This window comes from Bufo gargarizans, chromosome 1 (genome assembly GCF_014858855.1).
Source record: "Bufo gargarizans isolate SCDJY-AF-19 chromosome 1, ASM1485885v1, whole genome shotgun sequence".
NCBI lineage: Eukaryota > Metazoa > Chordata > Amphibia > Anura > Bufonidae > Bufo > Bufo gargarizans.
The window spans coordinates 585,210,930-585,224,996 of NC_058080.1; the positions used below are offsets into that span (position 1 = coordinate 585,210,930).

The 14,067-nt window shown below is 46.5% G+C and overlaps 1 protein-coding gene across 1 annotated transcript in view; it reads left to right on the forward strand.

The window, feature by feature from the left end:
- The first annotated feature begins 269 nt into the window (after window positions 1-269).
- FBXW8 (F-box and WD repeat domain containing 8) overlaps window positions 270-14,067 on the forward strand; it is a 119,896-nt gene continuing 106,098 nt past the window's right edge. The window contains exon 1 of the mRNA XM_044290739.1: window positions 270-852. Within this exon, the coding sequence (XP_044146674.1) occupies window positions 541-852 (312 nt within the window). The 5' untranslated portion in view covers window positions 270-540. The remainder of the gene's footprint in view (window positions 853-14,067) is intronic.

Genomic DNA, 14,067 nt, shown 5'->3' on the forward strand with positions numbered 1-14,067 from the left:
TTACATTAATCATGGGATAACCCCTTTAAATATACATGGGGTGTCCCGCAACAAGGAAAATGTAAGTTTTATTTAATTAAAAAATTAAATATATATCTATTCAAACCAAACCTTGACACAGATATTGACGCAAAAATCAAATTTATGGCTCTCTCAACTGTTTTTTTTCTATTTTTAATAAAATTATTTTATTGTGCAATAAAGTAAGAAAACATCCCCCCACCCATGTTCTACCTCAAAAGGGTCCCCGACCACAGGGGGCAAAAATGTTTACAGCTAAATAGCAAACCCTGCAGTGACCACAAGGGCTATATGTCGGCGCCAGTGGGTAGTGCTGTGCGCTTTCTTCCCCATACACTAACTAGAAGTGAAAATCAGCCTAGGAACCAAGATTTGGCGTCCTAGTTCCCGGGCGGAAGACTCTACAGATTACACCAGCTCTCTCTGTGGGCTCGCGGTTACCCTAGCAACAAAACTTTTCCTGTCCCCCATAATGACTATAGCGGGGCGGTAAGTGACGAGTCCCGGCCGCCGGTCAGTATGTCGCTGGGCACCTCCCTGGAAGATTTCCGCGATCGCTGGAGGGCAGAGATCCGAGAAAGAATCTCCGTTCCGGTGCCACAAAAGCGCCGACGGTCTGCCCCCAACCCGGAGCCCGAGCTGCCCTGCGAGGAGGACGTGGCCTGGAGATGCCTCCCGGGGTCGCCGCGTCCGGACACGGATGGAGCGGAGAATCGGTACCTAGAGCTGGCGGAGAGCCTGCTGCAGGAGAGGCCGGCGGCCGTGTCAGCACTGGGGCCGGGATCTCCTCAGGGGGCGCTCACCCTGGTGGAGCAGCTCATCAGTGACCTGGTGAGTAGCAGTGCAGTGAGAGTGAGGTGACGTCATCACGGCGCAACCAATCACGTTACAGTTGTCATTTTACCCCCGTGGGTTAGAAAATGAAAGACGCAAGCTGATTGGCTGTTGTCAGCATATCTATCATGTACACTGGTTGTCATGTGTGAGTCTACTGGCATGTAGCACAGGCGGGCACTGTATATTACCCATATTGTTCTGTGGGGACATTGATACATTAGACTATTTCAGCACAAATTGAAATAGTTTGTGCCAGTCCTGTGGGAACACCATTTTGTTGTCAACTTATGTCGTTTCTAATAGTACTTCATATTAGGTTGTGTTTACATCTGTATCAGAGACTTCATTGGGCGCCTCCATCGCAGACTCCATCAGAAATATAAGACTGATTAAATCAATGGAGTCCGTCAGGAGCCTTTTGTGATTGTCGTTTGACATCTTTATTGTTTCGTTCTTCTGTTGCTATAATGGAAACTGCAGAACAAGCTGAAGTACTGGTGTGAGCCCAACTGCAGGGCACAGTTAGGACGCGGTTGCAGGTTGGCCAAGTATTGTGAAGCCATGCGAGTCGCAACGGGCTCAGATCAGCTAGTTAGGACTGCGTTGTTTAGTCGGTCTTCATTGTTAATGGCCGTGCCATTGTTAATATCGAAGACCGACTAAGGGCGGGTTCACATTACCGTTAGGAATTCCGTTGTAGAGTTCTGTTATAACAGAGATAGCGGAACTTTAGGACGAAATGCAAAACAGAACCCTTTAAAGGGATTCTGTCACCTCCCCTAAGGCAAAAAACGATTTAAAAGCAGCCATGCAGCACAGCTTACCTGGATTAAGCTGTGCTGTTCTATCTTGAAATCCGTCCAGCAGTTACTTCAAAAAACGAGTTTGATCAATAAGGAAATGCGTCCTGAAGGTGCCCAGAGGGGCGTTTTTTTCTTCTGAGAGAGCCCAGTCCCGCCCCTCTTTCAGTGCCCAGCCCGCCTTCCTAGTACTTTCTAACCGCCGCCCCCAGCCTGCCACAGCCTCCCCTCCCTCTCCTCCCCCTCCCTCACGCCGAACGAAGTCTCGCACAGGCGCAGTAACCACTGAGGGCTGCGCCTGTGCGATCATCAGGAGACTGAGGGCGGCAGCTTCATCTTCGTCACTGGGCATGCGCCGAGCCCAGTGACGTCCGATGTTAGCTCTTTCCCTCAGTCAGCCTGGTAGGAAGCGCAGAGGATTGCCGATCGGCTGCTGCACCCTGCGCTTTCTCCAGTCTGCCTGCCTTTACTTAATATAATAATACCTAATTCGCCCCAACAAATACTTATTTCTTTCCTGAAGGGAGGGTGGGGAAAGAAATCGCTGGCCGTCTTCACTGTGGCAGGCAGACTGGAGAAAGCGCAGGGTGCAGCAGCGATCGGCAATCCTCTGCGCTTCCTACAAGACTGACTGAGGGAAAGAGCTAACATCGGACGTCACTGGGCTCGGCGCATGCCCAGTGACGAAGATGAAGCTGCCACCCTCAGTCTCCTGATGATCGCACAGGCGCAGCCCTCAGTGGTTACTGCGCCTGTGCGAGACTTCGTTCGGCGTGAGGGAGGGGGAGGAGAGGGAGGAGAGGCTGTGGCAGGCTGGGGGCGGCGGTTAGAAAGTACTAGGAAGGCGGGCTGGGCACTGAAAGAGGGGCGGGACTGGGCTCTCTCAGAAGAAAAAAACGCCCCTCTGGGCACCTTCAGGACGCATTTCCTTATTGATCAAACTCGTTTTTTGAAGTAACTGCTGGACGGATTTCAAGATAGAACAGCACAGCCTAATCCAGGTAAGCTGTGCTGCATGGCTGCTTTTAAATCGTTTTTTGCCTTAGGGGAGGTGACAGAATCCCTTTAAGAGGTTTTCCGTTTGGCTCCGTCCTAATATATTTCTATGGGCACAAATAATGGTTCATATTCTTTTCCGTTATTCATGACAGGAAAAAAAAAGTCCTGTCGACAGGACTTTTGCTTTCCGTCCAAAAATCCCCTTATATTCCGTTATAACGGAACCCTATAAAGGAATTCCTGACGGTAATGCCAACCCGTTCTTGAGGGCTTATGCATATGAACGCGTGCAGGCCACGCCTGTATTGCGGGCCGTGAACAGGACGTCCGCAATATACAGGCCCTGGCCGTTTTTGTACCGCATTATGGATGCAGACCTATTCACTTGAATGGGTCCGGTGCGGAACCGAGGTGCTAAACCCCACAGAAGCACTATGGAGTACTTCCATGGGGCTTCTGTCCGTGCCTTTGCACCACAAAAAAATAGAACATGTTGAATGGGTGTGGATCCGTCTGTGGAATCCGCACGGATGTTTCCCGTGCATTGGGGACTGAAAATTGCGGTCTCCAGTGCACGGAACGGCCGACCAACAGCCGTGTGCAAGAGGCCTAACAGTGCAGTCCCAATTAGTTCATCTGAGCCTGCTGCGGCTCGTATGGCTGCATGTTACTCAGCCACAATGCAGTCTTGTTTCAACCGTGGCATAAACCCGCCATGTAGCTGTACCCTCAGGTCCATGATGTGTCTTTACATTGGGAGTATACATAGGCCCCCATTTTCTAGACAGATGCCAAAACTGCGTCCTTCAGGCTTGCGCTGGGCAGATATACGTCTGTGTGCCCTTTTTGCAGCTAAGGGTTTCTCATTGTATAAATTGGGGCTGGTGGTGCTTTACTAATGCTCCCTGTCCGTAAGTCTCTCCCCCATGGTCCGTTCGTGAATCTGCAGTACTGTGATTTTGGCCGTAACAGATATATTGCGTGTTGCAGTTGCAGAAGGCATGCGAGTCGTGCCGCAACCCCTTAAGTTCCTATGACAGCCCTGTCACACTGTGATACTTGGATGTGACATGGGCGCACGACGCATGCCCCCTAAGGGGGCATTTACATGGGGACGTTTTTTGACGGCACAGTCGTAACCACAAAAAATCACTGGTTTCTTTATTGAGTTTTGACACACCCTATAATGGCAGGTTCAACTGGTGCAAGCTTCATCCACTTTTTCTGGTACATTTGTATGTGGAACCAATTCCAAAATTGGAACATTTGAGCTCTGCCCTGGGAACGTCCCTAAAATACCCACTTTTTTGGCAAATTTGCATAAAACCCAACCCATTACTGTCTGGTTGACAGGATTGTCCCACTAAAATTGGGACTGTTGGCATGTATGAATTCGGTATGGCGATGCCAAAATATGTGTGTACTGTCTTATATCTGTCTTCACTATAGCGCCCAAGATAATAAGTTCCTACAAAACGTAGGTACAATTGTCCTGCGGCACCTGCAAAGCCCCCGCACAGACAAGATCAGAGTGGACCAAGCATCATTTTCATGTTTAGGATATGGACGTTCTGAGTAATGTGGAGATACTTGTGCACAAACACGCGCTGTTCTTACAAGATGCGTCCTGCAGAATGTTTAACAATGCAGTTTTTTTTACATATTTATACATTATTGTTAGGATTTGCTTTGTTTAGGAGATTTTATGTCCGCAAACAACCTACAACGATCTTTCCTGACTCCCCTATAGTACGCTTCCAGCTTTGCGTGGTGCATGTTATTCCAATGCAGGTTCAACAGGCGGGTTAACAAGAAAATGCCGCCAACATGGACTACTTTGGTCCGTCTTGCGGACAGAATTCTCCCATTCTGTTCAGTGGGTCTGTGTAAACCACAGACTGTGTGTATTGTTTTTTACTGATTGTTTGTGCAATTGTGCACCTTGTATATAAGGGGGTCATTCATCAAACTGGTGTAGAGTAGAACTGGCTTAGGCTACTTTCACACTAGCGTTCAGAGCGGATCCGTTCTGAACGGATCCGCTCATATAATGCAGACGGTGGCTCCGTTCAGAACGGATCCGTCTGCATTATATTGTCAAAAAATGTCTAAGTGTGAAAGTAGCCTGAGCGGATCCGTCCAGACTTTTACATTGAAAGTCAATAGGGGACGGATCCGCTTGAAGATTGAGCCATAGTGTGTCATCTTCAAACGGATCCGTCCCCATTGACTTACATTGTAAGTCTGGACGGATCCGCTTGCCTCTGCACGGCCAGGCGGACACCCGAACGCTGCAAGCAGCGTTCAGGTGACCGCCTGCTGAGCGGAGCGGTGGCTGAATGCCGCCAGACTGATGCATTTTGAGCGGATCCGCGTCCACTCAGAATGCATTAGGGCAGTACGGATGCGTTCGGGTCCGCTTGTGAGCCCCTTCAAACGGAGCTCACAAGCGGACAGCCGAACGCTAGTGTGAAAGTAGCCTTAGTTTCCCATATTAACCAATCAGATTCCTCCTTTCATTTTTTCAAAAGAAGCTGTCAAAAATGAAAGGTGGATTCTGATTGGTTGCTATGGGCAACTAAACCAGTTCTACTTTACACCAGTTTGATAAATGATCCCAATAGTATTTTTCTCCATAAACGGTAATGGGACTGCTAAAATAATCAGAAAAGGGGTCATTTATTAAGATTGTTTTTTTACCCCACGCCGAGATTAAGTCCCTCTGTGCTGCCGGAGGAAGCACCAAAGTTATGTAGAGGCGCAGGCTTCTAAATAAATTTGGCGCTTCGTACGACAGAGTTAACTCTACGCCACCCTCTTGCTGAGGTAGATTTAAGTCAATTTCCACTGAAAAAAATTGCGTGTCAAAGCCTGTCAGCCCACCCATGCCACTCCTCCGCTTTGGAAAAGTGATGTGAGCGGGAAAAAGTAGCAAATTTTACTGCATGAATGGTGTGCAACAAAATTTGTGAAAGTGGTATAAATTAGTAAATGTTCTCCAAAATGCACACCAAAAACCTCTCAAAAAATGCCTAAAAATTGTGATAAATTGTTAGGATTTTAGTTTTCTTCATGCAGATTTTCTGCTTACAAATCCGTAACGTGTGCAGGTAGCCCAGGGGTACTTTCGCAAGGTGTAGCTGAGGGGCTTTTGAAGCCACGATCATTTTTCAGTGCGGTCACATTTTCTTTTTAGTAGGTGTAGCACCTAAAATAAACGTGTTTCACTTGTACAAACCGCAGCTGCATCGAAAACCATGGCAGAGCCATCTGCAGTTTTTTTCAGATGCCATTTTTGATGTGGTTTTAGCTATATAGCTTTGTTTACAGCGCAGATTTTCAGCCCCAATGCAACTCCCATGTTGAATCCGCCTCACATTTTTGTAATTGGAGCCTGTGCCGCTATTCACGTGGCCGTGGATTATTTATGTGTGCTGAGAATGGGCATATCCATTCCTGGTGCTGTTTCCACCATGGGAAACCTCAGTGCTAGTGTGCCCACAGACTGGCCCCATTGAATGTGGCTAAAACTGACGGTGGATCCGCCGCATTGAAATTGAAAAACCATGGCAGAAACAAGAGGGATTCTGCTTTGGAATCCACAAGGGATTTTGACATTGTCAGTGTGAACATAGCCTAAGATTGTTACTTCTACTGCGGAAGTTGGAGTGACGGTCATATTGTTGCTGTTCCTCATATGGTCTCCTAGTGTTAAAGGGATTCTGTCACCAGATTTAACCCTAGTAAGCTAGCTGACATTAGCGATGTCCTAATGTCAGGTAAACCTAACTAGCCTATTCCTACTTTTAGCTTTGCCCCCGTTACGCCAGAAATCTAACTTTTATAATATGCCAATTAGCCTCTAGGATCGGGGGGGTGTTGTTCCTGCTCCTAGAGGCTCCGTTCTCCCACCTTTTGTCGCCTCCCTCCAAGTCCTGTGCTTTGGTGAAATCTCGCGCCGTTCAGTATTCGTCGCGAGATTTCACCAAAGCACAGGGCTGGCAGACAGAAGCGAGCGCTGCCTGGCCCTGTCAATCAGGACTTGGAGGGAGGCGACAAAAGGTGGGAGAACGGAGCCTCTAGGAGCAGGAACAACCCCCCGCGATCCTAGAGGCTAATTGGCATTTTATAAAAGTTAGATTTCTGTCGTAACGGGGGCAAAGATAAAAGTAGGACTAGGCTAGTTAGGTTTAGCTGACATTAGCACATCACTAATGTCAGCTAGCCTAATAGGGTAAAACCTGGTGACAAAATCCCTTTAAGGGGTTGTCAGTCCTCTAATTTCACCACCAGATGCTGAACGATATAATTTCAGCTTCAAAATGCGTTGGAGGCAAGGTTTACACCTATTAGGGTGCACATTTGGTACTTGGCTGTAGAAGAAAGAGAAGATTTCAGAACATCTATAGTCCATCATGGTAAATAGGACTCCATTTGGAAATGCTGTAAGTCAGGAAATAATATCATGACATTGGCTAGGACCATGCGCGGGCTTCCATGTTTCAGCGGACAAAAGATTCTCAAATGTGACTTTCCAAAGAGCCACATCATTAACTAGAATCTAAAATTAATATTTTAATGTTTGTCTGTGTGCTCTTAATTGGCCTGGCAGCGCAGAAGAGTCATTTAGCCAGGCTCGGAAACGAACAGTGGAGGAGCTTTCTAATCGCCAAGTCAACAGGCGTTGATTACATAAATTAAGCAGTTAATTTGAGCCCGCTCCCATTTGCTTTCTTAAATGGATAACAAACGTCTGTGCTTCGACTCGGCTGCACAGAGAGCTCGCTTGCTGTGCTTAAATGGCAGGACCTGAACGCAACGCAGCCAAACCATCCCTCATTTCATACTAATATATAGGACCTGGGGCTGGTCGTCCCTTTGTTTCAAGCCACATATTACTCATAAGCACAACAGAGTAGTGCGTGGTGGCACCATACCAGATTGGTGGCATAGCTAGCCCTCTGACAGAAGCTTGTGCCAGCTTATGCTATTGCCAGAGTTTGGGAACCATCTCTAAAGTTTGAGTCATGTGGATTATTGCCAGGAAAAGGAAACAGTAAATGAAATTGGAACATGCGATTAACACTTTGTGTACACTTTTAGACGTTGCTCTCGCTACAGGGTTAACGCCTATGGCCAGAGATTATAGTCTTCAGCATATTGGGTTTGGGGTGTACAATAAAGCTGCTTTGTCACTTTGTTAAAAATGACGGGGATGAGCGTTTGTTGAAATGCTATTTCCCAGTAAGCAGCCTGTGTAAAGGTGCCGACAATCGCCCTCGATCATCGGGGTGATCATGTCTTTCGGTCGGCAGAACATCAGAGATCTGCTGCCTAGATATAATGATTCTCTATGGGGATGAGCAAAGTAGCAATCACTCGTCTCCATACAGAGGAGATGATTGCTGCATGTAAATGCAGCCCTCACCTCCTCTGAAGATAAAAATTATTGGGAATGAATGGCTTGTTCCTGATAATTGACTGTAGCTTCAGTCTGTGTAAAAGGATCTTTAGGGTCTATTCATATGTTGTGGCAGAGGTACGGGTTTTTTACGCCATTGTAGTTTTTGAGGAGGTTTTAACTGTATCTTAAAGGGGTTATCCCATGAATAATGTAAAAAATAAATAAATTGGGCATCGTATAGTACATGACAAACTCTTTCTAACAAAGCTAGAACCAGCCCTGTACCTCACATCCAGAGGTCTCCACATTCATTGCTCTGCTAGATTTATATCCAGCTGACAGCTCAGGGGGAGTGTCCTTTCTGCTGGAGCTCAGTGAGCATGACAAAGAAATAAGAAAAAAAAACAGCAGGTGGCGCTATACAGATACATTAGATTGAATATCTCAGTGGCTATGCAAAATTTTTCATTACAGGCATTTACTAAAGTATTCAGATCCAGGTGCTGGTTTGAAAACTGTAGAATATTTTTTGTGGGACAATCACTTTAAAGGGAACCTGTCACCTCCAAAAGTGATATAAAACTGCCAGCATTACCTTATAGCAGCCCCCAGTCAGTAATTGATCATGTGTGTGAGCCAGAAATTCGTCAATCCATACTTGTGAAAAACGCTTTTTTTAATCTCCCTGAGCGCTCTGTTTGCAGTGAGCTTGAAGTCAAGGGGGCAGCGGCCTCCTTGCTTCAAGTCAAGCAATGCCTGCCTCTTACCCGTCCCCTCCTGACTATGATTTACATATTTACCATTCCTTGGGATCGTGCCAGTCTGGCGCCTGCGCGGTGAGCACGATCCCGTCTCAGGCTCCCGCAGTCAGCCGGGCATAATTTTGTAACTGCGCATGCGCCGGTCAGCTCGACTGTGAATATAACGCGAATATATAACGTGAATATAACAAACGGAAAGCCAAAACGCTAGTGTGAAAGCAGCCTAAGTCTGTATACGTAGATAGCTGTCAGCGGTCAGTCACTGATAGTTGTACATGGAGGAGGTGTTATCAGTGATTTATCTCATTCTCAGTGTAAGTGTGTATACAGAGATAGCTGTCAGTCACTGATACCTGTACACTGGGGAGGTGTTATCAGTGATTAATAGTATTTTCTGTGTAAGTGTATATTCAGAGATAGCTGTCAGTCACTGATAGATGTACACAGGGGAGGTGTTATCAGTGATTGATAGCATTCTCTGTGTAAGTGTGTATACAGAGATAGCTGTCAGTCACTGATACCTGTACACGGGGGAGGTGTTTTCAGTGATTTATAGCATTCTCTGTGTAAGGCTAGGTCTACACGATGACATTTGTCGCGCAACATTTTGTTGCACCAATGTCGCGCGACAATTTTTATAATGGCAGTCTATGGTGTCGCACTGCAACATGCGACATGCTGCGACTGCGACGCGACAGTCGCAGAAAATCCATTCAAGATGGATTTTTCTGCGACTGTCGCGTCGCAGTCGCAACATGTCGCATGTTGCAGTGCGACACCATAGACTGCCATTATAAAAATTGTCGCGCGACATTGGTGCAACAAAATGTTGCGCGACAACTGTTGCGCGACTTTTTGTCGCGCGACAAATGTCGTCGTGTAGATCTAGCCTAAGGCCCCTTTCACACAAGCGAGTTTTCCACTTGGGTGCAATGCGTGATGTGAACGCATAGCACCCGCACTGAATCCTGACCCATTCATTTCAACGGGTCTGTGTACATGAGCGTTGTTTTTCACGCATCAGTTCTGCATTGCGTGAAAAACTCAGCATGTTCTACATTCTGCGTTTTTCACACAGCCCTGGCCCCATAGTAGTGAATGCTTCAGTGAAAAACACATTGCATCCGGAAGCAAGTGCGGATGCAATGCATATTTCACTGATGGTTGCTAAGAGATGTTGTTTGTAAACCTTCAGTTTTTTGTCACGCTCGTGGAAAAAGCATCAAAACGCATTGCACCCACACAGAAAAATCTGAACGCAATCGCAGACGAAACTGACTAAGCTTGCTTGTAAAATGGTGCGAGTTTCACTGAACGCATCCGGACCTAATCCGTCACGCTTGTGTGAAAGAGGCCTAAGGCCCCTTTCACACGGGCGAGTTTTACGTGCGAGTGCAATGTGTGACGTGAACACATTGCACCCGTACTGAATTCTGACCTATTCATTTCAATGGGGCTGTGTACATGAGCAATGTTTTTTACACATCACTTGTGCGTTGCGTGAAAATCACAGCATGTTCTATATTCTGCGTTTTTCACGCAACGCAGGCCCCATAGAAGTGAATTGCTTGCGGATGCAATGCGATTTTCATTGATGGTTGCTATAAAGATGATGTGAATAAATAGGGATGAGCCCCGTGACCCCATTAAAGTCCATTTACTTTATTATTTTTCATTATAACATGGCTATAATGGAAAATAATAGCATTCTTTAATACAGAATGCTAAGTAAAATGACCATTGAGGGTTAAAAAATAATTTAAAAAAATTACTCACCTTATCCACTTGATTGTGCAGCCGTTATCGTCTTCTTTAATTTTCTTTCAGGACCTGCAAAAGGACCTGCGCTGACGTCATCGCGCTCACCATGTGGTGAGTGTGATGATGTCGGCGCAAGTCCTTTTGCAGGTCCTGCAAGAAGAAGAAAGAAGACGATCGGCTGCGCGATCAAGTGGATGAGGTGAGTAACTTTTTTAACCCTCAAAGGTCATTTTACTTAGCATTCTGTATTAAAGAATGCTATTATTTTCCATTGTAACCATGTTATAATGGAAAATAATAAAATCTACAGAACACCAAACCCAAACCCGAACTTCAGTGAAGAAGTCTGGGTACCACATTCAGTTTTTCATCATGCGCGTGCAAAATGCAATAAAACGCTTTGCACTTGCGCAGAAAAAACTGAACAACGCAATTGCAGACGAAACTTACTGGAATTGCGTGTGCACTCGAGCGGGTTTCCCGCAAGGCACCCTCGACGCATCTGGACATCTTCCGCGACACCTGTGTGAAAGGAGCCCAAGGCCTCTTTTACACGGGCGTCATGTTTTTTGCCCGGATAAAAGGCGGGTGCGTTGCGGGAAAATGCGCGATTTTTCCGCGCGAGTGCAAAACATTGTAATGCGTTTTGCACTCGCGTGAGAAAAATCGCGCATGTTTGGTACCCAAACCGCTTGGGATTGATGTTCTGAAGATTGTATTATTTTCCCTTATAACATGGTTATAAGGGAAAAAAATAGCATTCTGACTACAGAATGCATAGTATAATAGTGCTGGAAGGGTTAAAAAAATAAAAAAGTTAACTCGCCTTCTCCTCTTGATCGCGTAGTTCCCGGTCTGTTCTTTAGCTGTGGGCTAAATGACCTGTGGTGACGTCAGATCACATGCTCCAATCACATGGTCCATCACCATGGTGATGGAGCATGTGATCTGACATCACCACAGGTCCTTTAGCCCAAGCCCACAGCTAGCAAAGAACAGACCGGGAACTACGCGAACAAGAGGAGAAGGTGAGTTAACTTTTTTATTTTTTTAACTCTTCCAGCACTATTATACTATGCATTCTGTAGTCAGAATGCTATTATTTTCCCTTATAACCATGTTATAAGGGAAAATAATACAGTGAATAGACTGTCACCTAGAACCCATGCGTGAAAATCGCACCGCATCCGCACTTGCTTGCGGATGCTTGCGATTTTCACGCAACCCCATTCACTTCTATGGGGCCTGCGTTGCGTGGATTATCGCACTGCAACGCACAAAGAGGAGCATGCTGCGATTTTCACGCAACGCATAAGTGATGCATCAAAATCACCGCTCATGTGAACAGCCCCTAAGTGTGCATACATAGATAGCTGTCAGCCACTGATAGCTATACACAGGGGAGGTGTTATCAGTGATTGATAGCATTCTCTGTGTAAGTGTGTATACATAGATAGCTGTCAGTCACTGATTGCCGTTCAATTTCATACTTATCTGCTCCCGGGGCGCTGTCCACTTCCTGGTTTCGGCACTCAGCAGGGGGCGGGCTCCATCTTGATTGAAGTCTTCTCCCGGCCGCACGCTGTACTGAGCGTGCACCCCGAGGCCGCGCATGCGCCCTGGTGACTTCTTCCTGGCAAGTATACTATACTGGCCAGGAAGAAATCACCATAGCGCATGCGCGGCCTCGGCGTGCGCGTTCAGTACAGCACGCGGCCGGCTGGGAGAAGAGAAGAAGTCGTCTGCGCACACGTGGCCACCGCGATTCCTGAGAAGAGCGGTGGCCGTAACCAGGGGAGACGGAAGACAACAGTCAGGTAAGTATATGTTTATTTTCTTCTAAGGGGTGGGAATTTGTTAATTAAATATATTTAGAAAAATTATCACTGTTAAATCATTAACGGATTTAACAGTGATCATTAAGATGGGAATACCCCTTTAAAGAGTCAATTTAGGCTACTTTCACACTAGCGCTTGATCGGATCCGTTCTGAACGGATCCGATCATATTAATGCAGACGGAGGCTCCGTTCAGTACGGATCCGTCTGCATTAATAACTTAGAAAATTTTCTAAGTGCGCAAGATGTCTGAGCGGATCCGTTCAGACTTTCAATGTAAAGTCAATGGGGGACGGATCCGCTTGAAGATTGAGCCATATGGTGACATCTTCAAGCGGATCCGTTCCCATTGACTTACATTGTAAGTCTGAACGGATCCGCACGGCCAGGCGGACAGCTGAACGCCTGGCCGTGCGGAGGCGAGCGGAGCAGAGGCTGAACGCCGCCAGACTGATGCAGTCTGAGCGGATCCGCTCCATTCACACTGCATCAGGGCTGGACGGAGGCATTCGGGTCCGCTCGTGAGCTCCTTCAAACGGAGCTCACGAGCGGACCGACGAACGCTAGTGTGAAAGTAGCCTAAAGTGGGAGTACTCTCTCATCCAAGCCTTTCATGCATGTCTATGGTGGAATCGACAGGAATTGTTGGGTAGCTACCTAATGTCTGCGACCAATTTATTGTATTCAGGCGTTCCTGTCACCACACATTGCAGTGCAATTTTCTTCAATTTTTTATATGTCATAGGGACATAACAGAAGTGTTGATTGGCGGGGGTCCCAGCTCTGAGTCCCCCACCGAGAGCTAGAACGAAGACTCACAAACGCTCAGTCAAACGAAGCTGCTGAGTGCGAGACTGTAGACAGTTTTAATAGAAAGTCTATGAGCTCGTCCACAGTCTCTCGCTCAGTAGTGAGGGGGAAGGAGTGCTCGGCTGTGCGTGTTTGACCCCCCTGTTCTAGGGATCGGTGGGGGTCTCAGAGCTGAGATCCCCTCTGATCAACACTTCTGATATGTCCTTATGACATATAAAAAATTGGAGAAAAAAAGTTACTCTTTAATGTCCATAGAAGTGGCAGAAACGGCACTATATGGACTTGCTTGCTCACTCCCATGTTGAAGACCTGAACGTTTGAGGAGGTGGGTGAATTTATGGGAAATGCAGCCGTATAGAAAACATCTATAACTAAACAGTTAAACAATCTAATAGACCACACATCTTTATTGAAAGGATCATTGTTTTACCATGAATCCTATAGTTCTGCAGAATACTAGACTGCAGAGATAATAGCTGAGGATATCATCAGGTGTATGATCAAAAAAGGTGAAGACACAATTGGTAATGAAGCAGATGAAACGAAGGTTAAACGTCCCTATGGCATGAGAATGACTGACGGCTATTATCCCAGATGCTCCGTTTTATTTTTGTTTTTGTGTTTTTTTTTCCCCCCCCTGAGAAATGATTGTTGCCTTATTAAAGTTTAAAGGGGTTGTCTACCCCGGGGACCTTTTCTGCAGATCCCACTTTGTGGCTGGACCCTGGTGGGAATCATACTTGATCCACACGGTTGCATTCCAGCTCCTATTCTCCTCTGCAGATCACCGGTCACCCAGTGTCAACCATGATATCATGACCCAGTGATATGAC